The following is a 25146-nucleotide window of genomic DNA, read 5'->3' as shown; positions in this document are numbered from 1 at the left end:
GCCCCGCATTGGCGCAGCCCCGGCGCTAGCGCGGAGGCGGTGCCGGGCGCGGCGCAGAGCGGAGGATGCTGCGGGTGGGGGCCGCCGCCGCCAGCCCCGGTGCCGGTGCCGGTCCCGGGCGGGAGGGCACCCCCCCGCATCCCGCCCGCTGAGCCCCGGCCCGGCCATGGGGGCTCTGACCAGCCGGCAAAACGCAGGGGTGGAAGAAGTGGATATCCCCGCTAATTCCGTCTACAGATACCCCCCGAAATCCGGTGAGCCCCCCCCCGGGGGGGGGGTCCCCCGCGTCCCGGTGCTTGGCGGGGGAGGGGGAGCGAGCGGGGAGGGGACCGGGAACGACCTTGCTGCGGTCGGCGATGCCCCCGCGCACGCCAAAGCGAACCCTGGATGGGGGGGGGACACCCTAAAAAATACAGGTCTGTTGCTGGGCGCCCTGGCTCCGTGCGGCGCGGCAGGGATGGGGTCACCCCCGGGAGCGCCCCCGCTGCGGGGGCCCCTTTGCCAGCCAAACCCGGCCCCTAAACTTGGCTGAGTTGATGCGACTTTAATGATATTATTATTTTTATTTGTACCCGTGGTTTGCAGTGCCGGGTTGGGAAGGCTGGAGCTCTTTTTATAGCCCGTCTCACCGGTGCTGGCTGCTCGGGAAAAGCTTGGGTTTAAATTCCCGGGAGGATGAGGGAGGCTGGGGTGGGAGGGATTGGAGGGGATCCCTCCTTCCCAGGGCCCTGCCCCATAGCAGCACCCCAGCCTCTGCCTTGGGGAGACTTCGCCTTCCCCAGCTCCTCTCCCTGCCCCAAGGCTCGGCGGTGATGTCTCTCCCGCTCCTCGATCCGGCCCTGTCTCAAACCTTGTGCGTGACCTTGGAAAATCCGTCCCTCCTATCCGCGCCTCGGTTTTCCCTGCAAAGGGCCAGGCTGAGCGGGGATCCAGGGGGGAAAATGTGGGAGTCACAGTGCGGAGAGGTGATGGGGTCTGGTCCTTGGGTGGGCAGCGCTTCAGAGCCGTGAAAATAGTGATATCAGCAGATGATGTCCGGGAGTGCCATGTGTGCATGGGGACTGCCACAGGATCCTTGCAGCACTGAATATTATTAATAGGTAACTATTTTGGTAGTTAATAGGATAAGGTAAATGCTTGGATCGTTAATGCAGTGACAAATTACTTGCTAATTACAAATAAAGACCTCCTTGGGAAGAATTACAGCCAACACAAACCCCACTTTTTGGACTGAAAAGCTGTGCTTGGCTTTTTTCTTTTTCTTTTTCTTTTTTTTTTTTTTAATTTTAATCTAGAGTCGGTTGCACAGCTGGCTGGCACATCTGCGGTGGTGGGGGTTAACCAGGGCGCTGCGGGGGTGGAGATGGCCGATCCTTGTCAGCCCGTCCTCCTGCAGGGCTCCCCCCGCCTCCCCCTTTTCAAGGCCTCTGTCGCCTTGATGCCAGCTGAAGCTGGACCACCCCCCCCCCCGCCCCGCCATCGGTGGGTTTGGTCTCTGCATTAAGGGTTTTTATCTTGGGATTGCTTCTTTTTTAGGGGCCCTTGAAATATCTGGGCACAAAGGAGGTTGCCAGCCCTGTGCCCTGCTCTGGGGGAGCAAGTGCACCCAGCTGAGCACTTCCAAACTCCTCTCAGCTGACAGAGGGCACCAGGCTGATACTTAACGCCAGCTTTAAGGAGGAAACTGGGGCTTTGAGGTGTGCTCAGCCAGGCTGGTCCCACCGATGGGGCCTGGGCAGAGCTGGGGGGGGGACAGTTCTGGTGCTGCCCGGGGTCCTCGGGGAGAGGGGCAGGAGGTGGCCAGGTGACGTGGCCATCTGCACTGGGACGAGGGCAGGCTGGCGACCGTGGGAGATTATGGCTGGTTTGCTTTTAATCTGAGAGGGGATTTGCCTTCAGCGCTGGCGGCAGCCGAGCGGGAGGTAGGGGAGGACGTGCCGGGCAGCGGAGCTGATTCCTCCGTGGTGGCAGCGCTTCTCTCACCTCCAATGCCGCCTGGAAACAGCCTCTGGCTTTGGAACTGTGGCCCTAGGGGGGCGGTCTCAGGGGACCCCAGGACATTTCCCTCTCTCTGCGGACGTGGCTTTGGCTGTTTGGCTGCAGGCTCGCTCGGGATGGTCGGTGCAGCCCGTGGGAACAGAGCACCCGCGTCTCCTCCCAACCAAGCATCTCCCCTTCCCATCCCGGGGGTCATGTCCCCCCGAGGCAGGGTGTAAAAGGGGTTGGTTAAACCTGCGGTTTGAAGTAAAGGTTGGGCTTTACTTCCATGGCTCTAATCTCGTGCTGGCAAAGGCGATGGGAGGGAGGGCGAGCGGGGGCTGTTTTATGGAGCTCGCCGCCTGGCTGGCGGGACAGCTGCAGGGTCCCCGGGCTGGGGCAGGTCCCCAGCTGCCAGCCCCTGTCCCTGGCTGAGGCTGGCACTGAGCTCCCCTGAGGCACACGGGAGGGGGCACCATGAGCAGGGAAGAGGCACGAAGGGGACAGTGACACCTCCAGTCCCGGGGGCACGACCCCAGGGTGGCGGCACTGCCATGGCACAGGGAGCAGCCCAGGCGGCTCCTGGGGCTGTGGCTGGTCGTGGCTGGCACCACAGCCGGGGTTTGGCTTCGCCGCCGCTGGCTCTGTCTGCTCGCTTTAGAGCCCTGAATTAAATAAGCCACAGTGTTCCAGCTCCCTGGGCGTGATGGGACACCCTGGGGCGGAAGCACCGGTGCCTTTTAACCAGTTCTGGTGTCACCCAGGCAGTGCCATGGCTATCGCAGCACCCGCTGCCACGGGGTGTCCCCCGCACCCTGTGCCAGCACCGGGACAACCGCAGGTTGGGCAAAACCTGGCGCTCCCCTCATCCAGGCGCAGATGGGCCAAAAATGAGCTTTTCTATTTTAGGGGTTTTGCAGAGCGGGGCTGTGACGCTGCCGAAACATCAGGGTTCTGCCGTTCGAGAGCCAGAGGCTGCGTTGCCGGAGCCGAGCCAGACCCCAGCAGAGCAGCGATGGCTCTGGGGACAATGCATGATGCGTGCCACCGTGTGCCAGTGCCACGGGCACGGCCGCAGCACGCCCTGGGGTCTGCACGCCCAGGGTCCTCGCCGGTCTCAGGGCATCTGGGCAAAGTGGCATCTCTGGCACTCACGGAGAAAAGGGGCTGACAGCATCATCGTCACCGGCTGGTGCCAGGTGTATCCCGTGTGACGGTGCCGGTGGGAACGCAGGACACGCTTTGTTCACCGGGAACCTCAGGCAATTTTGGTTTATTCCTCCTTTCCAGCAGCCGCTCTGTTCAGCCCTTCCCGCACGCTCGCTGGGCCTCTGAAGTTTAAGATCTCATTAAAGCCCGGCTTTCCCGTGGGGATGTGACCGTCCTTGACTGGCTTTCCTTCCCTGGGGACAGGTGTTGGTTAAGGATTTATAATTAGCTGATAATAAGGTGGTTGTGGCTGGAAAGGTGCTTCCTTCCTCTGCCGCCCAGCCGTGCCCAGCTGCCACCGGCACTCGGCGGGACTGGCACGCTCCTGCTGATGCCCTGGGCTTTCTCATGCCGGTGCTTCCCGGGGCAGAGCCCAGCACAACTGGAGGCTTTAATGGAAAAGTTTATGGAGGACATTCCCTGGGAATGAGCACAGGGCCAGCGCAGCCCGGCCAGGTGCCACCAAACCACGGCTGGGGCCATTGCAGACAGCCTGGGCTCCATTTTCCGGCTTTCCTCCAATGCTGGGGAAGCTTTTCTGCAGGTTTAAATATCCTTTTTTTTTTTCCCCCATTTCCTGCTCTCGCCCCAAGTCGGTGCCAGGAAAAGCTCCGGCTGGCCCCGTTCTCCCCGGCCGTGCTGCTGCAGGCAGCTCCGAAGGCACTTTGCTCTTGGGTTTTTTTTTTTTTCTTTTTCACGTGGCCGCGTCCTTCACCGGGGAGCTGCCTATAAATTATGTACGTGGAAAATGGGACCAGAAAGCAGCAGGCATCAATAATTGATGGTCGACGTTTCCTAACAGGCGCGCAGCATCCGGGCATCCCTGCGCTGCGGGGCCCTCGGGTGAAGCTGTACGGCCCCCCTCATCCCTCCTGCCCCGGCGTTACCTCCCCGCTCCTCCTCCCCTGCGGGCTCTGGGCTTGGTTTTAGATTTTAAATGCAATATTAAGGCCTGATCCAGCCCTGGGCAGTCGCTGCGTCTGCTGGAAGCCAACTGCGAGCTCTGGCTTCAGTCCCCACAAGAAGAGCTGCAGCCCAGGCTTGAGCTGCTTTGGTCTGGGCACCCCAAAGGTTTAGTTTTGGGGTGTCCCCGGGGGGGAGCTGCGGATGGCTCTGTGCTGTGGGGTTTGGGGGTTTTGCAAGCCGGACCCCATCCCCGTGGCCGAAGGGATGCAGGGTGCCGTGTCCATCCTCCATCCATCACCTCTCCTGACTCCAGGTGCTTCTGCTCACCCCTCACCATCCCGGTTCACCTCCCCCTTTCCCTTCCTTTCCCACCTCAGGAGAAATCCCTACTTTCTTGCCCCCGGATCTCACGGACAAGGAGCAGGCATGAGCGGGCTCCTGGCCAGGCTGGGAGGAAACTCTCTTCTAGTTGAGAAGTGTCTGACCTGGGGGCTGCTCCCAGCCGGGGGGACAGGACACCCCGGTGTTTTGGCTCCGTGCTTTATCCTGCGAGGGAAGAAGGGACGTGCTCATTGCCCGATGTTCATTTGGGCAATGTGGAGCACTTTCTGGAGGGGTTGCTGACCTGCTGGAGGGTCTCCAGCCCCACAAAATCCTCCCTCTTGAAGCCGAGCCATTCCTAGGGAAGGCTGCAGGCTGAGAACTGACAGAACTCAGTTCAGTTGTGCTTTGCCCACCTTCCTGGCGGCGACCACAGCAAGCTTGGGCGAGTGTCTGCTTGGGGACACGCTGCCTTGAATGGCACACGAGGTCTGCGACGCCGGGCTTTGGGCAGGAGGAACCCTGCCCGTTTGGAGGGCTGTGTGCCTGGCCTGTGCTGCCCCTTCCCGGCAGCGTCGGGGGGGGTGCAGGAGCCAGCCCGGCTCCCCCAGGGCTGTTGATGCTCCGGCAGAACAGGCTATGCCCGCTGCCTCTCCTGCCTCCTTGGGAAATTAGCCGGTGTTTATGCAAAGGATTAGCGCTGCTCTCCCGCTCGGCCGCCCCGGGAGCCATCTCCCTTCCTGCCGGCTGATCGGGATTCGGCCGCCCCGGCCAGCGTGGGGATGGCTGAAGGTCGGGGTGACCTTGGGTGGCCCAGGCTGGGCCAGGGCTCCCAGGGATTTCCCGGGGCAGGGAAAGGGGAGCAGGCACGGCGAAGGGGGCAGCCGAAACCCTGGGGGGTGAATCTCCTCTGGTTAAATCCCGCTGGATAGAGCTGCCATGGGGCTGGACCCCTGCACCGGCTTCTCCCCATCCCGGCTCCCTCTGCCCAGGCTTTGGCCATCGCGGGACAGGGTTGCTGGCAGCAAGGGGGTGCAGGCAGGGACGGGGGGGCAAAACAGGCAGGCAGAAGGTAGCCGGTAGCCAGGAAGGGTCTCTTCTTGGCCGGCTCCCCCTTCACCTGTCCCCGTTGGTTGGCTGGCAGCACGTGAGCTCAACCCGAAATGCTCCCAGCGAGGTGACCTTGGGGACAACGCCACCTCTGAGCCGCTCCATCGGTTGAAGCCCCCCCGCCCCAAACTCAGGCGGTCTCTTGTGTTTTTCTTTCCAGGGAGCTACTTTGCCAACCACTTCATCATGGGCGGCGAGAAGTTCGACTCCACGCACCCCGAGGGTTACCTCTTCGGCGAGAACAGCGACCTCAACTTCCTGGGCAACCGGCCCGTGGTGGTGGGCACCGGGGGGAGCAGGGCTGGGGGGGGCAGAGGGGGTAGGTGTGCGCCTTCCCAAAATGGGGGTGGCTCTGTGTGTCACGGGGGTGCATGGTGTAAAGCTGCTGGCTGTCACCCCCCTGCAAGGGCAGAGCCAGCCAAGCAGACCTTCGTGGATTCTCTGATGTCTAATATAAGGGTTGGCTCCCTGGGGGACTAACGCGGGTCTCCTGGCTGCCTCCGTCCACGCGGCCCACAGTAACACGATGTTATTACTATATCTCTAAACTCACTGCTGAACTTGAGCTGCCAGGGGTGAATAGATTTGCAAGCAATTAGGAACGGACCAGGTGATTGCGTGACCTCTGCCTTTGGGTGCTGCTCTCTGCAGTACCCGAGTTATGGGTCATCGCACCCGCACGTATTTTCCAACCCGCAAGGGCCGCTTGTATGCGCAAACCCGCCGGCTTAATAACATCAGCTGGTGAAGAAGATGGTGATGGGCTGATTTAGCCCAACTCCTCCTTTCCCGCTCCCTTTCCAAGAGCGGCTTTTCTTCTTGCCCTTCCCAGCTCAGCCGGGACCGTCTCCCAGCTGAGATGGCGCAGGGCTGGGGACGTGCTGGAACAGGGCTGGTGTGGAGCAGAGCAGCTTGGACAGGAGCTGGTGAAAGTATTCCCCAAGCTCTAGCAAAAAAGGGAATAAAAATTTAAAAAGGGGGTGGTGGGGGGGCGGCGGGCAGCACCCGTGGGTGTCGCGGTGCTGGGTGCTGCCGGCTCCAGCATGGGGAAACCCGGCTGCAGGGGAGGTCCCCGGACCCCGCAGTCCTGGAGATGTTTTTTCTGCTCGGTGCTTTTGGAAAGAGAGGAAATGAGAGCAGGGCTGCCCCGGGGGGGGGTTCGGTGGTGGGGGCCATGTCCCCCCCTCCTCCGGGTGCCTCTCGGCAGGGGGGGCTCAGCAGCATCAGCCCGAGCAGTGAGGGGTCGCGTGTTAGAACGAATTCAAGGTGAGGAATTAAAAGGCACCAAAGCTTTTCTGTCGAGTCGAGATAAATTTGGCTGGTGCTAATGGCCCAGCTCCCCAACGCTGCCCGCTGGGGCTGGCGAGGCTGCTGCCATCCCGCTTTGTCTTTTCTCCTTGGAACGGGTTTTGGCAGCGTTGCGTGATCCTTCGGCAGGGAAGCGCCCGGCCCCGGGGCTGTGCCAGAGCGGGGATCCCGGCAGAGCCAAGGGCAGGACCACCCCCATAAACCCCTGAGCGTTGGGTGGGCAAAGCCAGCGCCTTTCCCTCCATCCTCTGGGCTTCCCCGGAAAATGAAAAGTCAGCACTCGGGTTCTCTCTCTCCAGCAGCGAGCGCTGAGAAATCCTCTTGATTACACTAAAAGCCTCTAAACTGCCCAGCGAGCAGTTCCCGAGTCAGACGCCCCGACAGCAGAAGCAGCGGGGAAGGTAAAGGAACAGCTTGGAAACAGCAGAAAGAATTAATATAGCGTTACAAACGAAATTGCATCGCTCCGGCTTAATTACCGACGGCCCTGGGCTGCAGAGCTGTGACCGAGGTCCCGTCTCCCTGGGGAGCGGGGGGATGTTTTGGGGCTGGGCTTTTGGGTCAGGTCAGTCTGGGGGCTCGGGTTGGGGAGGACCCTTGTTGTTTCTGGTCCAAGCATCATTTAGGCATCTCTGATGCCACCTCCAAGACCTGTCCTGATGCCTCTTGGCTGCGATGCTTTGGCATCCTGGCCGGCTGCGAGAGCCCTGGCTGGGCTGGAAATGTCGGAGATGGCCAGTGCTTTTTGGTGGAGGATTTATTTTGGGTTCCTGGGGTGTCGAGGGCCAGGAGTCTTGGGAAAATTGTGTCCCAAGTCCTCTCTGAGCTGAGCGCTTCATCCGAGCTATTAACAGCGCTGCTGCCGCGGGGATGTGCAGGGCACCCGGAGGCTGCGCAGACTCTCCCCTCCACGGATACGGGATAATCTGGATTTTCCAGCTCAGGACTGGTTCCCAAGGGGCTGGGAAGGGTGTTGCAGGTTTAAGTAGCTGCCACTGTGCTGGGACACCTCTGCAGGGGCCGAGGAGCGGAGAAGCTGTTTGTGGCACCTGGAGAGCACGGGACGTTCCGGGGAAGTCGGGGACTGTCGGAACGTGCCGCTGGGTTTCCATGCCCATGCAAACCAGCCTGGCTCTGCTCATAGAAAAACCCCAAGAAAGACTTTTTTGAGGGTGGCTTTTTTCACTTTAGCAGAAGCCAGTCTGGTCCAAATGTCACTACAGATACATGGATGGTGTTTTGAAAGGGGTAACGGTTGCAGTGAGGTGGGTTTTTTTTTTTTCCTGTTGTTTTTCAGTTTGATTTAAATTGAGGATGTGCAAAAAGTGCTTTAAACGGCCCCTTTCTGATGTGCGAATCCGGCTTGCGAAATTTCATTCATTCAAAAAAAAAAAAAAACCCCAAAACCAAAACCAAAACCAACAAAGCCCCCAACCCCCTAAAGAAAGAGCCCACACGTGGGTGTGAAAGCGCCCAACGGTGATGGCAAAGTGGTTTCTGCAGCAAGAAATTTGCCTGTGGTGCTTTCCCATCCTGCCCAGCCCGACGGCCCCCCCGGGGGACCCCGGTACCCACTTCCCCCTCCATGGCCCACCCCTGAGTGCTGCGGCAGGAGGGGGATTGCACCCACGGGTGCTCTGCCTGCCGCCACGAGCCCTGGCACTTGCTGCAGGATGGTCTGGGTACGGCTCGGCCGGGCAAAGGTGCAAATGAGCAAGACCAGATTGCTTCATTAATTTGAATAGCAGAGGATGACGTGATGTGTCACGACAAGGCATGGCACGTCACGACATGGCTGGGCTCCAGCTTGGAGGCCTTTTCCTCACTTGCTCCCTTCCAGCTGCGAGGGATGATTCTGCAGGTGCCCGTTTAAGCCTTGTGACCCGTTAAAAAGCTCATTAATACCAGATTAATGACTCAGCTGCCCTTTTCCCCTCCCGGAGGGGAGGGAGGGGGTGGCAATTCCAATGTGCCATGGATTTGTCTTCTGAGCGCCCTGTGCCATCCTCTGCACTGGGTCCAGCCCAGCTGCGGGGTGGTGGGACGCGGTGGGTGATGCCCAACTGGTGGAGGAGGGATGGGGCAGGCCCCTGCCTGGTCCTGCGAGCTGCCTGCCCCATCCCGTCCCCCTGACCCCGCGCGGGTCCCCCAGCCCCATCCATCCTGCTCTGCAGGGCTTTGGGGACAGGGAAGGTGACGATGGCTTTCCCACGCGAGGGCGCCAGGGACATGGGAAATGGGCACCTGGCTCCCTGCAGGGTGTCCCCAAGTGCCATCTCTAATTCAGTCTCGTTCCCTCAGTATTGGGGTGCTGCAGGCGCCTCGCTGTCCCTGAGCCCCCCCTCTAGGCTGGGGACACTGTGGGGTGACAAAGGGACCCGGGCAGCCTGGCTTGGTTACTGATTCCCTCTCCCGAGGCAGAAATTGAGCCCTTTGGCTCTTGTGAGCATCTGCCATCCCCGGTAGCACCTGACGCCCTCCTGGCTCTGTCTGTCCCCTGGCACATGGTGACAGCTCGCCAATGACCAGGCGTTAATCCTGGCGTAAGCCACTGTCTCTCCAACGTGTGCTTGTGTCATCCCCCCACAGGGGCTGATCCTTCCTTGGGGATCAACCTACCTGAGCGATGGAGAGGGGGGAGATGGGTCCTGCATCCCTTCCCCGGTGCCCTCAGTCTCCCCGGGGTGGCTGCAATGCCAAGAAGAGGGTGTCCCCCGGCTGCCACCGTGTCCCCTCTCCCCAAAAAGCCCTGTAGCCCCTGTGCAGGTGGACAGGAAAGACCAGGAAGATCAAGGTCACCTTGAAGGATGGCATGACTCCTCTCCCTCGTAGCGCGGCTCCGTTGGTTCCCTGCTCCGGGCATGGCGCTGGCAGAGACACCACCACCCAAATCCCCTCCATCCCAGGGAGAAAACAGGGACACTTGTGTCTGTCCTTGGCTGGTGGGCAGGGAGGGAGCTTCAGCCTCCCCCCGCCCAGCCTCATCCGGCAGCTCCAGGCTGCATCAGCAGCCTAAAAACACATCAGCGGCTGCCCGCCTGCCCTGTGCCCCGTGTCCCCATCGCCCTCCAGCCAAAGGGACAAGGAGCAGCCCCTCTCTGCGTGCCCCTCCTGGTGAAACTGTCCCCTGCAAGGGGTTTTGGGCTTGCTCTTTGCGGACAGATGTCCCTGTCATCATGCTGCCTGGTACCCAAATGCCAGCGGGAGCTGCGGATGCTCAGCACCCATCAGGATGCGCAGGCCACCCTGGCTCCCTGCATCCAGGGTGCTGGGTTGGGGATGGGTCAACAGGGGTCCAGGGATAAGGTCCGCAGCCACTGTAACCCCTCCATGTGCACCTGCCTTCACCCGTGTCTCTCTCGTCCTAGTTCCCTTACGCTGCTCCACCTCCTCAGGAACCCGTGAAGACCCTCAGGAGCTTAATCAACATCCGCAAGGACACGCTGCGCCTCGTCAAGTGAGTCCCGGGTGGGGGAAGATGGGGCTGGGCACCCCACAGCCATGAGCCACAGGGAGGGGGGGGGTCTGGCTGGATGCTCCCAGGGGATGCTCTCATCTCGGCATGGGCGGCTAGAGGGGACGAGCCATTGCTTTTCAAATGTGCCCCTTCCCCTGCTGGCACGGGTGAGCTTCCCGCATGCGGGCACTGGCTGCGCTGGCTCCAGCGCCGGATTAAAGGAGCTTAGTGCTGCCTTTGAAGTGCTTTGCTTTTTCTTCCTCCCCCACCTTCCAAAGGCTTTGTTGGAGGGAGGCTGGGGATTGCAGCTGGGCTGGGAGATTCAGGATTATGGCTGAAATCTGCCTGCGGTGCTTCCCAGTCTGCTGGCCTGACCTTGGGCACGGCGGGCCCTCCTGGCGTGCCTCAGTTTCCCCTGATGGAGTGGGCAGCCCTTTTTGGGGCCATCGGTGCCGAGGGGAACCTCGCGCTGGATGAGCCATCTTTGCCGTGGGGGGGACAATCCTGGGGCACCCGGAGCCCTCCCCGAGGGGTGCCCGTCTCCCGACCCCTCTGTGCTCCCCAGGTGCTCGGAGGAGGTGAAGACGCCGGGGGAAGAGGTCAGCAAAGCCAAGGTGCACTACAACGTGGAGTTCACCTTCGACACGGACGCCCGCGTGGCCATAACCATCTACTACCAGGCGACGGAGGAGTTTCACAATGGCGTGGCGAGGTGAGGACCCCCAGCCTGGCCCGTGTCCCCCTGAGCACAGGGCTCTGCTGACGGAGACAGAATTTCTCCTCCCCGGAGCATCTCCCCTCCTCGGGGCAGGAGGCAGCTGCTGGTGGTGTTGAGGCTGGAGCGGGGGGTTCCTCACCTCTCCCGGCTGCCACCGCCAGGTCCCTGCCCTCCTCCTTCCCTGTCCCATCCCACTCCCTCTTTTTACCTCCGGGTCAGAGCTGAGCCCAGGAGAAATCATTGCCCCTCCTGGTCCCCACCAGGTTGGGGTTGTCCCTGTCCCCTCCTTGGCTGCCCTGGGGGTGTTTTAGCCCCATGGATTATTTTAGCCCTTTTTAGGACTTCCTGCCTTGTCCCCAAGAGGCATCCAGGAGGGGAGGGGAGGGGAGGAGTGACCCCCCTCTCTCCTATCTTCCTGGCATCCCTGTGAGCCGGGGGAACCAGGAGGAGCGTGGGGACACCCACGGTGCCCCTGACCCTGTCCTCTCTCCACGGGACAGCTACATCCCCAGGGACAACAGCCTGCAGTCGGAGACGGTGCACTACAAGCGGGGGGTGTGCCAGCAGTTCTGCGTGCCCTCCCACACCGTCGACCCCTCCGAGTGGAGCGAGGAGGAGGTGGGTCCCGGTGGCATCAACCGCGGGGTCGGGGGACGGTTATGGACGTGGGGTGAAACCTCCGTCACTGCTCCATCTCACCAAGCCTCTCCTCCTGTCTCTCTCCAGCTGGGCTTCGACCTGGACCGGGAGGTGTACCCCATGGTGGTGCACGCAGTGGTGGATGAAGGAGAGGGTGAGGAGGGGGTTCCTGGCTGGGTTGGGCTTTCCCCAGTTGCTGGCACCGCGGTGCCCAGCCCTTGCACCAACGGGGCAGAGCCTCCCGCTTCTCCTTGCTGCCACCATGGCCCTGCGCGTCCCTGAGCCCTGCGTGTCCCTTTGTGTCTTGCAGAGCACAATGGGCACTGCCACGTGCTGCTGGCCACCTTTGAGAAGGTAAGTGCCAAGCTGGGGCTGTCCTCACCGCTCCTACCCCGTCACCCACTGGGTGCAAGAGCCTGGAGAAACCCCATGGGGGTCGGAATGGTCCTGCTGGGCTGGGGCTGTTTTGGAGCTGCTCTAGAAATTCTGGGAATATCCCCCAAATCCTTGACTTTAAGAACCCGCGTTTGAGGCCTTTGGTCTCAACTCTTGTCTTCCTCGCTCCAACGTCTCCAGCCTTGCCATGTGTGTGACATCCCGCACCTGCCTGCTACCGGGGTGTCGGGAAAAAGCGGAATTGCTGTAAAACGGGCTGGTTGGGAGCGAGGAGGGAGCGGTGGCAGCTACGGGGTGGGTGGGTGCTCAGCCCCGGTGCCCACCCGTGTGCTCTCCTCCCTCCAGCACAGCGACGGCACCTTCTGTGTGAAGCCCCTCAAGCAGAAGCAAGTGGTGAGTGTCCGGGTGTCCCCGTGGGTGGTGACAGCTACCGCCCTGCACAGCCCCCGGGGGGAAGGCGCCGAGGGGCCTTTTGGGGAGCAGCACACCCCGGTGCGGGCAGCAGCCTGCCCCTGCCCTGCTCCTGCCTCCCACGGATCTTGGGGATCACCGAGAATTCCAAGTGCATCGATGCAAGGAGGAACAGTGGATTTTGGGGTGGGGGGGCTGGCCTGAGGAAAGGGCGGGGGACGGCTGTGTCTTTGCTCCTCACCCCTTCCCCGCGGGGTTGCAGGTGGATGGTGTGAGCTACCTCCTGCAGGAGATCTACGGCATCGAGAACAAGTACAACACGCAGGACTCCAAGGTACGCGCCTGCATCCCGCGGGCTCCATCCCCCCAGCCTGCATCCCGCGGGTCGTCCCTTGTCCCCCCCTCCCCTTCCCCTAGCACAGGTCCAGCAACTAAAACACACACGGGGCAAGAGTTTGCAGCACAACATGGAGCTGCCTGGGGCGGTACGGGTGTCTTGTGTTGGCATCGAAGCTGCCAGAGGCAGGAAGCGGAAGGATTGAGCCTTTTCCCCCATCCTTCGTGGTCCTTTGTGAGCATGATGGCTGGATCCTGCTGGCTTAGGAGGGCACTGTGGGGCTCGAAGTATGGGACGTGCCTCCTCCCCTGCTATATATAAATATATGTAGAAGTTGGGGTGAAGGATGCATCCCTCCATGGGATGCCTGGTGGCTCCATCTCCATCTCCCAGCCTCCAGGAGGGGAAAGATAAGGTCCCAGGGTTGTATTTCAAGAGCAGGCAGCCCAGGGACACAGGCAGGACCCCACAGCGAGTTCTTGGGGCACCCAGCCTTTATTTTAGGGCACCCACCCTCCTACCACGTGGGCTGGGGACCCCGAAGCCGAGCGTCTCCCATCTCTCCCGTGGGGCAGGTGGCCGAGGACGAGGTGAGCGATAACAGCGCCGAGTGCGTCGTCTGCCTCTCGGATGTCCGCGACACCCTCATCCTGCCCTGCCGCCACCTCTGCCTCTGCAACACCTGCGCCGACACCCTGCGCTACCAGGCCAACAACTGCCCCATCTGCAGGCTGCGTAAGGGCCGGGGGGGCTGGCGTCTCTTGCGGGAGGGGTGGTTGGCATTTCCAGTGGGGGCTGACATCTCGGGAGGGGGTAGGTGGCATCTCCAGACAGGGCTAACATCTCTTGCAGGGCTGGCGGTTGGCCTCTCCAGAGGGGGCTGGTGTCTCTGGTGGGGGGTGTTTGGCATCTCTGGGGGGGGTAGCTGGCATCTCCAGAGGGGGCTGGCATCTCTGGGAGGGTGAGGTGGTGGTTGGCATCTCCAGAGGGAGCTGGCATCTCCGGTGGGGGAGTGGGGGGTGGTTGGCATCTCTGGAGGGAGTGGATGGCATATCCAGGGGGGGCTGGCATCTGAGAGGGGAGGGCTGGCATCCCTGGGAGGAGACTGGCATCTCCCATCCTTGGGTTTTGGAGTCCCTCCAGCCCCGCACGCAGTGATGCCATGCAGGGATGCCCCTCCTTGGGAAATTGCGTGGCATTTTGCGGGGGGTCGGTCTCCTTTCCGCACCTGGTTTTCACCCCATCCTTTATCCCCGCTGCCGCAGCTTTCCGAGCCTTGCTTCAAATCCGAGCCATGAGGAAAAAGCTGGGTCCCCTCTCGCCCACCAGCTTCAACCCCATCATCGCCTCGCAGACCTCCGACTCCGAGGAGCACTCGGTCAGTGTCCCCCCTCCCCCCCCGGGGGGCTGCGGGACCCCGGCCCCCTCCACCCCGCTGGGGCCAGGCCAGGGAGGTGTGGGGACGCATGTGCTTCCCAGGGCCAGGGTTTATCTTTTAATGCAAGTTGATATGTAAAAAAATGCAAGTCTGATACTGCAAAAAAAAAAAAAATGGGCTTTCGGTTGGGTGGAAAGATCATGGATTTGGGGCTTTCATTGGTGCAGGGAGTTTGTCCGTTCTCTGTGTTTTGGCTTCTCCCTGGGGCATCCTGATCATTCTGACTGTAGGTGCCGGGGGGGCAGCGAAATGGCCTGGGGGGGACCCTCACCCCATCTCCCCCCTCTCCCCAGTCCTCGGAGAACATCCCCCCGGGCTACGAGGTGGTGTCGCTGCTGGAGGCCCTCAACGGGCCACTGACGCCCTCGCCGGCCCCACTGCCACTGCGTGCGCTGGGCGACCCCCCCGGCGCGGGGACCCTGCCCTCCTACGGCAGCGATGGCCCCCTGCCCCCGCTGCGGGCCCTCTCGCCCCTCGATCGCCTCCCCGAGTGCGGCCCCCCGGGGCTCAAGCTGAAGAAGAGCCTCTCCAAGTGAGTACCAGGGTGGGCGCGGGGGCTCGGGGGGGTTTGGGGGCTGCAGGCAGGGGTGAAGCCCTTTGCTTTGCCCCCCGCACAGGTCCATCTCGCAGAACTCCTCCATCCTGCCCGAAGAGGAGGATGAGAAGTCGTGCACGGAGTCGGAGCTGAGGGTCGCCAGGAGGAGATCCCCTGCCCGGCGCGAGGAGGTGAGCTCTCTCCCAACCGCGCTGGTGATGAGCCGAGGCACCGGGGGGGCTGTGGGCTTGGGGGTGGCTTGGGACCAGAGGGTATGGCTGGGTTTTGCCCCTTCTGGCTCTTCCTCCATCCATAAGGATGCCTGGGGGAGATGGATCCATCCCTGATGAATATCCCCCATCCCATCCTCCCCGCTGGGGTCTTCCAGGAATGCGGCGCGACGCCAGAGAGTGAAAACCTCACCCTGTCGTCGTCGGGAGCCATTGACCAGTCCTCGTGCACCGGCACCCCCCTCTCCTCCACCATCTCGTCCCCAGAAGGTACGGCACGGCGGGGCTCCCAGGTGCTGGCAAGGCAGGAGAGCGGGATCGCCGTCTCGGATCCGTCCTGCTGCGGGGGGATGCAGAGGGGGTTTGAGTGGTCCCTTCCTACCCCGCTGTTGCGTGAAGCTTGAGGGTGTCACCTCTGCTCCATCACGCCATAGACCCAGAGAGGAGGGCTGCGAGCCCCGGGACACGCTGCTGGCAGCTTTCCACCCATCACACCTCCGTGGCGAGCAGCAGGTCCTTGCTCCATGCCCTGCTTCTCCTCATTAGCCTCATTTTTAATTAGCTGGTGCTGTGCCTTGACTCGTGGCAGTGGGCTGGGGGGGTCCGGTGGCCCCGCTCAGCCCCTGCTCTCCCTCAGAGCCCGTCAGCAGCAGCTTGGCTCAGTCCGTCATGTCCATGGCCTCCTCCCAGAGCCAGCACTCCCAGCTCAGCACCGACACCGTGTCCTCCATGTCCGGCTCCTACATTGCTCCTGGCACTGAGGAAGAGGAGGAGGGGGACATGCTCCCCTCGCCCGCGGCCGCCAGCGCCACGGCCTCCGACGGAGAGGTAGGGGCTGGGGGGGTTGTGGATGGTGCCCATCGCCCCCACGTTCAAGAGCTTCCCCATCCCCAGGGATGTCCCATCCCTGGAGGGGTTCAAGGCCGGGCTGGACGGGGCTTGGAGCAACCTGGGCTGGTGGGAGGTGTCCCTGCCCAGGGCAGGGGGTGGCACTGGGTGATCTTTAAGGTCCCTTCCAACCCAAACCGTTCTGTGATTCTCCTCGGAACCCACTGGCACCAGATTCTTTGGGTCTTTTTTCCTTCCACCTTTCCCACCTTCTTCCCGCAGTCGACACCTGTGGAGTCCCCGGATATAAACTTCGTCAGCATCTCGGCCGAGGAGCGCGATGCCGAGGTAACCAAAACTGCCCCCTGAGGGGCTGGGGACCACGGTGCCACCCAGCACGGCGGGGGGACCCCGCTTGTGCCCGGCTCCAGCTGCCTGCGGAGGGGGAAGGTGGCAGCTGGCACCGCGTTCCCCCGGGGCTGGGCTGGGGAAGGGGCTGCCCGGGGGATGGATGGGGCAGTGGGGCTCTCCCCTATCCAGGATCATCTTCCTGGTCCACGGAAACCCCTGGGGATGGGGATATTCCCTCAAAGGCACTTGGGGACAGCCCCCAGCACGGTGCTGGGACACTGTGGGGCTGCTAATGCTGACTGCCTCTCGCCTGTGCCGCAGGGCAACGACGTGCTGGAGGACGAGGACGCCTCTCCCACGCAGGAAGACGGTAAAAGGCCCCGGGGTCGTCGTTGTCCCCTCTCTTTCTGTTCGCTGTCACTGGCGGGCAGCCGAACGAGTGGCAGATGCTGTGCTGCCCCCGGTTCCCCTGCCTGCTGGCTGCCATCGGGGAGAGCCCGGAGTGCCTCCGCGGACACCGGGGCCGGGAAAGCATCCGTCACGGGGGGGTTGAACGCCGGTGGGTGGGGGGAAGCCAGCTGTCCACGGGGACCCCCGTGAGCGCGGTGCGGAGCAGGTGTGCAGGATCCAATGGCGTTTTCAACGGGCCAAGTGGGAAAGAGGCTTCTCTGGGTTTTTGCTCTAGCCAAGAAGGTCTCTCTCGCATCTCGGGAAGTCTCCCCCATAGGGACCCCTGTCTCGGCTGGTTCCCATAGGAAGGGGCTGCAAAACCATTCCCTTTGGGACGCTTTCCTAAATTTTTTTGGCCTGTCCTCAATGTGCTTTCACAAGCCAAAACACACCCATTGAGGGCTCCTCTTGTCTCCTCCCACGGGCTCAAGTAGTCAAGGAAAAACACGGTCACCCCCGTGCCATCGGCTACCAGCCACCTTGGATTTCTTTGGGGCGATAGGGAGGCCCCCAGTGTGCCCCCTCCCGCCTTTGCAAGTCTCTCGTTAGCAAAAATGTGCCAAAACTGTTCTCCCATCCAACCTGGACTCTCAGCTGAGCTGGAATACAGGAACATCCATCCCCAAAACATGGCCTCTGCCCTCCAGGGAGGCTCTTGCTGATGGGGAGACTCGAATATGACAACTGGGGAGCAACTGGTGGCTGTGGTGGATATCCATGGGCATCCCAACAACTCCGGGAGCAGGACAGCCTTTCTCCTTAGGATACAGTCCTGCGCCCATTCTCAGTGGGGCTACTGGTTTATATGGGAACATCTCTCCTGAGGCTTAGTTGCCTGCATCCTATGGACGCAGGTAAGAGCCTGGGGGGCTGATCTCTCGGACGGGTGATGCTAAGAAGCAGAGTTACCTCCCTCAGCCCCAAAAGCCTCCATCCCCCCTGCAAAGCTTGGCTACGGCTTCTTTTGCCCCACGCATCCAGTTGCTGCCTCCTCCCGGCATCTCCGCGGCTCTTGCACATGCGCCGATGGTGCCGGAGAGGCTCTGTTGGGAAGTGATGGGTACCACCGTGGCCGGGGACCTCTCGGCCGTGCTGGGGGGGAAGGTTTGGTCGAACCCCAGGCAGGCGGTGGGGGAGCAGGTCCATGCGTGGCCGGTGCCCATTGTCGCTCTGTCGCTGCTCTCCGATGCGGCCGGTGCAAGGAAAGGAGCAGCTCGGACCGTGCCCACGTGCGTTATTGTCCGCTCTTCACCCGCTCCCCTCTAGATGCATAATTTTTTTATCTTTTTTTTTTTTTTTTTTTTTTGAAAGAGGGTGGGGAGGGGAGAGGAAAAGACCCAGAAACCCCCACACCCCACCGCTAAAAAGGCAACGGCGAGCCCCAGCGCCGAGCCGCGGCGTTAACTGCCTTAACTCCCTTCCAGGCCCGAGGACAGGCGCTTTCCTCGGTCTGAGGTGTGACAATAACAATGACTTGGGCATCGCACACGTGAAAGCGCTGGACAATAAACTGTGCTCTGAGGCCTGCTTACCTGGTGAGTGGCCGTCTGCTGAACATGAACTTGGGGTGGGGGGGACGGATCCACTCTTCCCTGTTTCACCCCAGCATCCCTTTTGCATCCAATCCCTCCTCTCCCACCGCCGCATTCCCCAACCCCGCCATCGCCATCCCCACCACATCATCCTCACGGCATCTCACCACCCGTCCCACCGCGGGGCTGAGCACCAGGCACGCCACCACCCAGCAGCCATAGGCTGGGGTGACTTGTCGCCAGCGGGATGTCCCCAAGGCGTTGCAGACTGGCTTTGCTGAGAGGTCTTGTCCCTTGGCCAGGGGGCTGCTGGCACCCTGGGGGGCACCAGCCCTCCCCATGAAGGTGGTTGTGTGACACGATCAAAGCCTGGTCCAGCCTCGTGGTGGGTGCAGGAGTGTTTTGGGTCGGGATGTGATCTGCAGCCCGTCCAGCCTTACTGCAGGGGCTGCCTGCCTCCTCCTCCTCTTCCTCCAGGGCTGGGGAGACAGGGCATGTCGGGTCAGGTCATCCTTCTGCAGAGCCCCAAAGTTCATCCCTCTTTCCCATTTCTTCACGCTTTCTCTTCCACGCTCCTTCCATTTCTGTTTCCTCCCCTCCTCTCTCCATCCCTTTTTTTCCTCTTCTTCCTCCCTCCCAGGCTCCTCCGTCCGCGTGGAAGTTCATGTTCGCTCTGTGCCAACACGGTTTTCTCAACCCACGCTTGTGTCCCCTCCCTGCCCAGAGTTGCCCAAAGGTGACAAATGTATTGGTGACCCCCGGCCCCTGAGCGGGCCAAGGGGGAGAGGGCTGGGGACCCTGCCCAGCGCTACAGGCTCCTCTCCATCAGCCTGGGGGGTGGGGGGAAACAAGAGGGGGGGAAAAAATCCAAGATGAAGACCTCTGAGGGTCCAGGTCTCCATCAATACATTTGTGGACAAGCTGAGAGCAACTCTGCCCCTGCCTTGCCCCTTCGGCTAAATTTGTGGCAGGTCCCAGACCTGCAGCGGGTGTTGGAGAGCCAAGAGGGTGGGTGAAACCAGCCTGGCCCCCCCTGGGAGGGGAAAGTCCTTCCTCCCTCCCTTCTCCTCTGGGAAAGCTTCCTTGCCTGTTCCTGGTGGTTTCTGCATTGGAGAAACTCGGCTGAGGCTCCTGGGGAGGAACAGGCGCCTGCCACAAATGCCCCTTGTCCCCTCCATCACCCTCCGGCAGCAGCTGGCTGAGCCCCACTGGCACGGGGGGCTGGGGAAGGGGCTGGGGGGGTCTCAGCAGTGCCCCTGCCTTTGCTGGGGGTCCCGGCAAAGCATCCCCTGGCCGTGGCACTGGCCAAAGCCATCCTTGACTGCATCCCCCTTGGTTGTGCCGGGGGGAGGATGAGGAAGGGGGAGCTTTGCAGCCCAAATGGCCCCGGCACGGGGTCAAATTCTTGCTCTGTCTGCGAGGACTGCAATGGCCTCGTTCCCCCCCTGCCTGGACCAGGATGTGCAGGATCTGGCCCCTGGGCTGAGCCCAGCCAAGGATGCGCTCTCCACCCTTTGGCCACCGCCTCTGTCCCTGCATCGGGCGACTGTGCTGCTTGGAGCCCTGGGCAGGGAGCCGCGCTGCCGCCCGCATGAGAGGGGCAATCCGGCCTCGGCATTTGCTGGGAAAACTGGGGGGGCTGCCGCTCGCACCAGGGCCGGGGGCAGAGGAGGTGCAGAGTTGGGGGAGTTCAAGGCTGCCCGCGGTCCTCCTGGGGCCGGAGGGAATAACTCCAGGGATGCAGAGCTCTGCCCTAAAGGGGCTGGGGGAGGATTGCCCTGGGGGTTCCCGGGGTGCTGGGGGGGGCGAAGGTGATGTAATGGCCAGTTGGTCGTTTTCTGGTTGCAATCGGTGTTTTGCAACGTTGCTTTTGTTAATTAGACTCAGGGCAGCTTCTTCCTTCCCGGAGCCCGTCCACTCCCCATCAGCAGCCACCCGCTATCGGGACTTGGCCGCTTTGCGACGGGGATGATTTGAGGCATGATTCCATACTGGTGCTGCTGGGTTGCAATCGCAGGACTGGTTTGCATGCACTGGGAAAGTCCTTTTGGCAGAAGTTTCTTGCAGGTCTGGATGTAACCGCATCCACGGGGCCGGCAAGAACAGGGGGGACTTTTACTTTGGGGCCAGGTGCTGTTTTCTTGAAAGCTTAAAAGAAAATCACCTTGACCAGCGATGATGATGATGATTCTTCCTCCCCCAGTTTCTCTCATGGGGAGGTTTTGCCATGATGAGACCCATGGGTTGGTTGGGTTTTGCCCTCTCTGTAATGGACAAAGGCGTGGGACGTGGTTCCTCAAAACGGAAAGGTTTGCTCATCCCCAGCACTGTTGTGAAATCTCAGCAGATTTCAATCTTGGTTGGAAAAGGCTTTGGGAGGAGTGGAAAGGCCACATCCTGGGGATTTTGGGACATGAGGTTTAAAGAAAACATGCAGACCTGTGTCCTCAAGGGGATCCTGCTGAGACCCGGGGTGCGTGGCTGGTCTTCCGGGGTGGTCCCTGGGGCTCCGAGCATCCTCTGCCACGGAGAGGATGGCACTGGAAGGAGAAATTGGGGGACAGCACCTGCCGAAAAGGCTGGCGGCGAGGTGGGGAGGGCTGGGGAGCTGCTGCGTCGGAGGCGGCAGAAGACCAGAAATCCCCCGAGGGTTTTTGCTGGTTTAAACCCGTGGCTGATGGGAGCTGTAAGCGATACGGCAGCGGGCTGGGCCAGCCGGTTGGGTTTCGCCGCGATGCTCTTTGGGAGCCGGTCTGCGCAGGGCAGGTCTGACGGCTGGTAACAGCGGTGGCGGGGGGGGGGACGGACACCCCCCTCCTGCAGCCCAAGGGGAGAAGAGGCGGGTGGGCGCGGGGCCAGGTCCCCGCTGTGGGGCTGGACTGTGTCCTGCTGCCCCCAGCCCTGCTCCCCGGCAGCCTCCCAAGGGTGCGCTGAGCTGAGCTGGGTCTCTGCACCGGAGCCCTGCAGTGACTTGTGCAATGTCAAGCTCTTAATGGGATTTCGGTGTGCCTGTCTATAGGGGTGTGTGTACGTGTGGTCCTCTTTAATTCTCCATTCCCTCCGGGATCCGCAGACTTAACGTGCCTGGCTCTCCTCACCGTAAAAAGCCGGTTGAAAAGGCAGCTGTCACCTCCCATAAATCAGCAGGCGGCGGGTTTTTGTTGCTCCCTCTCTGGGAAAGCCTCAGCACTTGCCCTTGACCTTGGGGGTGCCCTTGCATGGCCCCCACCCCCCCGGGGCTCAGAGCTGCCCCCACCCCTGCCCACAGGGCTTAACCTCACTGGTGGGAGCAGCCGCCCTGCTTTTGGGGTGCACCCCCTTCCTAAGGGCACCACGGAGCCTCTGATCATTCGGGTGGTGGGACACGAGCCGCAGGCAGGCAGGTCCCGAGCTCTGCCCGTGGCCCTGCCCCGGCCGGAGGGTGCTGCCTGGACCGGGAGCCTGCAGCCGGAGAGGAGGCGTGCGGGGACCTGGCTCCCCTCGCGCCACAAGCATGCCCACCCCTCGGTTCCCCTTGGCACGAAACCCCGGGGGGGCACCACGCATGACGGCCCCCTCACACCATGCCCGGCGGCGGCTCCCTATACTTATCCCAGACCCGTTCGCAGGCGGCGAGCCCCCGCCATCCCCCCCCACGGTCGCCCCGTTTGCTCACTCGTGTGCATGCCCCCCCCCCACTCCCCCACCCCAGCACCTCCGCTCCCACCTTCACCATGTGCCTTCTGGTCTCTCCTGCCACGCAGCCGCCGTGCCGGACTCCTGCCCCATTAACATTGAGGAATAGGTATGAGACCCCCCCCAGAGCCTGCGCCCGCCTCGCGCCCCGTCACCCTGGGGGGGGGATTTGGCGCTGGGTTGGCGCCCCTCGTCCCGGCATTGTTGGCCAGTCCCCTTGCTCTCCTGGCATGGGTGACATCCCTTAGTGCCCAACCCGCAGCCCCCACAGGGCATCCGCATGTGCCCTCTCGCTGGGCATGGGGGGGCAGAGGCAGCCCCCTTCTGTGTGGGTTATTAGAACCTGGCTATGGCGCACAGTGCTTCCCATTCACCCCTCGGTATTCCCGAGAATTTGGGGGTTTAAGGGGCTCCCCCAGCCTGGAGAGGTAAGTGCAGGCATTCGCCAGCCCTCGCTGCAGCCAAAACCCTAAGGGGGGGTCGGGGAGGTGGGTGTTATTTGGGGAGACCAAATTGCATCCCCCATGGAAAGATGAGCCCAGCATGCTGGTGGGCGTTAGGAGCCCCTAACCCCCCGTTTTCTCCCCCCAGGCCCGGAGGCAGCCAACAACAACGTGCGGCTCCTGGGGCAGGTGCCCTGGCCCCACCGCCCCCCCAGCACCCGAGACCTGGAGCAGGCAGCAGCCCCCCTGCCCGTGTGAGGGCTCAGCCTCGGCGGGGACACGCACCCCCCTGCCCGCCCAGAGGGACCCTGGTGTTGGGGCACCGCGGGCATCGCCACCTCCATCCCTCGGCTGTAGCGCGACTGATTTTGGAAAGAAAAGATGGTAACCTCGACTTGTCCTCCCTGGCCCCCCTGTGCAGAGGGGGGCCAAGAGCCACAATCACCTTGGAGCCCCCCCATCAGCACCTTCCCGTCCTCCAGCCCTGACAGGGACAGGCTGGGGTCCCCTCCTGCCCCTGGCCATCTCACACCCCTGGCTCCTCTCCCCCCCGGCGTGCGGCGCAGTGCTCAGTGGGATGGGATGGGGTCACCCCACAAAGAGGGTCCTGGGATGTGGCCAGAGGGGGACAATGGGGTGAGGGTGCCCAGGGGTGTGGGTTAAGGATGTGGCATTGGCATCCTTGGTGCACGAGCTGGTGACCTTCATCGGGGGCCGGCCCCCCCCAGGTTTGCTGGCCTGTGTCCCTGCCGTGCCGTGGGGTGTCCCCATGCCATGCCGTGGAATGTCCCCATTAATGCACTGGTGGTGATGGTGCCCCCCCAGCTCCCCCTCCCTCCGCTCTCCTGGGCAGCAACATGGGCTCTTGGGCCGGGCCCGTGTGGTTGCGTTTCCCCAGGGATGGAGCGGGGTGGGTAGGGGACATGGTTGTCCCCCCTCCATCACCAGCCCCCGGGGCATCACTAGTTTAACCTCACTGTCTTCCGCCCCGCTGTGAGCTCGGGGCTTGGGGCTGTGCCCTCTCTCTGGAACAAGTGCCAAAAGTGTCACCCCCCCCCGTCCCACCCCTCCTGCCCTCTCCATCGCACTTTGTAGCAGGGGGTGGATGGGGGTGCGAAAGCTGCCCCCCACCCCTCCATCCCCACCCCTCCGGCCAGTGCTGGGCTGACAGCATAAGCGGGTTTTGCTCAAGGGGACGGGCACGCAGGGACACCGATGGGGCAGGGACGCAGCCACAGACCTCGGGGACCTGATGGGATCATTGTCACCAGCGGTCATTGTCGGAGGCTAAGCTCCACTCCAGAGAGCATCAGGGACGTTCTGAAGCCGTTTTGAGGAGCATCAGACCCAGCATCCCAATCTGGCGAGCTCTGGAGCTGTTTGGGCCAGCCCGGGGAGGGGAGGCTGAGCCCTCCCTTTCCCCCCACCTGGTTTCCTCAGCAGCAGGAGCCGGGGCAGAGCCCCCAGCGCAGATGTGATGGCAAAGGCCACCTCCTCCTTGCAGGAGAAAAACATGTTTCAGAGCTACCTTAGGGCAGAGGTGCTCATACAGTGACAGCGACGTCCCGCAGTGGCTGTGTGCAGGGAGCGGGTCCCCACATCAGAGCAGGGGCTGTGCCGGTGGCCATGGCTCCTAAAGGGGGACAAAACCCTTTTTAGGTCCAGGGTGTGTTTTCTCCACCTGGGTCACAGCCGGAGCTGCAGCGGCTGCTTGCTGCAGGGTGTTGGTGTCGGCCACCCTGCTGCTCCCTCCTCCGGGCTCCCCCCATCCACCGTATCTCCCATCGGCTCAATAGCTCCCAAATTTCTCCCTGGGAACCTGGGGCTGGGCTCTTGATGGGGGCGGGGGGGGGTGTGGCATCTCCAAACTGCCATCCCGTGGGATGGGAGCTGCTAACAGCAGAGAGGGCTGCAGCAGCAGGGGACAAGCCTTGTGCCCCGCTCAGGGACACGCTGCCATGGTGGGGCCACTACCTGCAGGTCTGGGTGTCCTGGTCCCAAGGAGCCACCAGCACCGTGCTGGGCACAGAGAGAGCTTTGGGGGTTGACCATCGTGCTGAGCTGGGAAAACCAGGGGGGTGGCAGGAGACTGGCTGCTCCCGCACCCTCGGGCATGGGCCGGAGAAGGGAAAATCAGGCTGATGCTCCAAGGGTGGCTCGCCTGTCAAAGCCCACCTTTCCTCAGTTTCAAAAGGAACAATGAGAGCTCTCTGCGACCAGGCACCACAGCGTAGGGCTGGGATGGTGCTTGTGGCTGCTGGGAGGTCAGGGCTGAACAGGCAGGTCCTTTGCTCAGGAGGGTCCTGGGAGGTGACCGGGAGGGTTTTCCAGCTGCTCTGAGCTGCGGTGTCCCCAAGGCTGCAGGAGGAGCCCAGCAAGCTCATGGGGTGGCTGCTGGTGAGCACAAGGCAATAGAGGAGCGAGGAAGATGCTGCTGCCGAGCAGCGTGCCACTGCCATGGTGCGAGCAAAGAAATAAGCATCCTCCGATTTTGGTGTGGGCGACACCAGCGCTGTCCTCAGCCACCCAGAAGGGACAAGGGGCGGACAGGAGCCGCCAGTGCCAGCAGCGTGGGGTGAAAGGCAACGGCCCCCTGTTTCAGGGGGCAGCCCCTTGTTCCAGCGATCCACCCATCAGGGATTTAAGGAAGGAAACCAGATTGCTGCTTATGACTTTGCTTTGAGCATGTTTTGGATTTCAAGAGTATGTTTAATAAAGGGTATCTTACGTCGACAAAGCGTACAGAGTCATTTTGTGGTTACAAGGCAAGGACAGTTGGGGTCTTGGGGGCTCAATGGGCAGAAACCCTTTTTGGCTGGGAGTGTCCCCCCACCCATCACCCAGGCACCTCCCCAAAACCAGCTCAGCTGCTTCA

At 62.1% G+C, this 25146-nt stretch overlaps 1 protein-coding gene across 3 annotated transcripts; it reads left to right on the top strand.

Annotated features, from left to right (window-relative positions):
- The first annotated feature begins 23 nt into the window (after positions 1 to 23).
- On the top strand, positions 24 to 25002 carry RNF157 (ring finger protein 157). 3 transcript variants are annotated; one of them, XM_063352043.1, is made up of 20 exons: positions 24 to 254; positions 5684 to 5802; positions 10200 to 10288; positions 10854 to 11000; positions 11507 to 11624; positions 11733 to 11799; positions 11956 to 11999; positions 12387 to 12434; positions 12715 to 12786; positions 13365 to 13524; positions 14055 to 14167; positions 14521 to 14759; positions 14845 to 14953; positions 15151 to 15262; positions 15630 to 15820; positions 16103 to 16168; positions 16493 to 16541; positions 18046 to 18156; positions 21897 to 21937; positions 22420 to 25002. In XM_063352043.1, exons 1-19 carry the CDS (start codon positions 167 to 169, stop codon positions 21935 to 21937), a joined length of 1983 nt encoding a protein of 660 aa, XP_063208113.1. In that variant the 5' UTR covers positions 24 to 166; the 3' UTR covers positions 22420 to 25002. The 3 variants fall into 3 exon arrangements, with proteins under 3 accessions (XP_063208113.1, XP_063208114.1, XP_063208111.1); XM_063352044.1 differs by lacking the exon at positions 18046 to 18156; XM_063352041.1 differs by lacking the exon at positions 21897 to 21937.
- The last annotated feature ends 144 nt before the right edge of the window (positions 25003 to 25146 follow it).

This window comes from Chroicocephalus ridibundus, chromosome 14 (assembly GCF_963924245.1).
Source record: "Chroicocephalus ridibundus chromosome 14, bChrRid1.1, whole genome shotgun sequence".
NCBI lineage: Eukaryota > Metazoa > Chordata > Aves > Charadriiformes > Laridae > Chroicocephalus > Chroicocephalus ridibundus.
The sequence above is the reverse complement of the archived record's forward strand: the minus strand, read 5'-3'. Positions and strand labels throughout refer to the sequence as shown.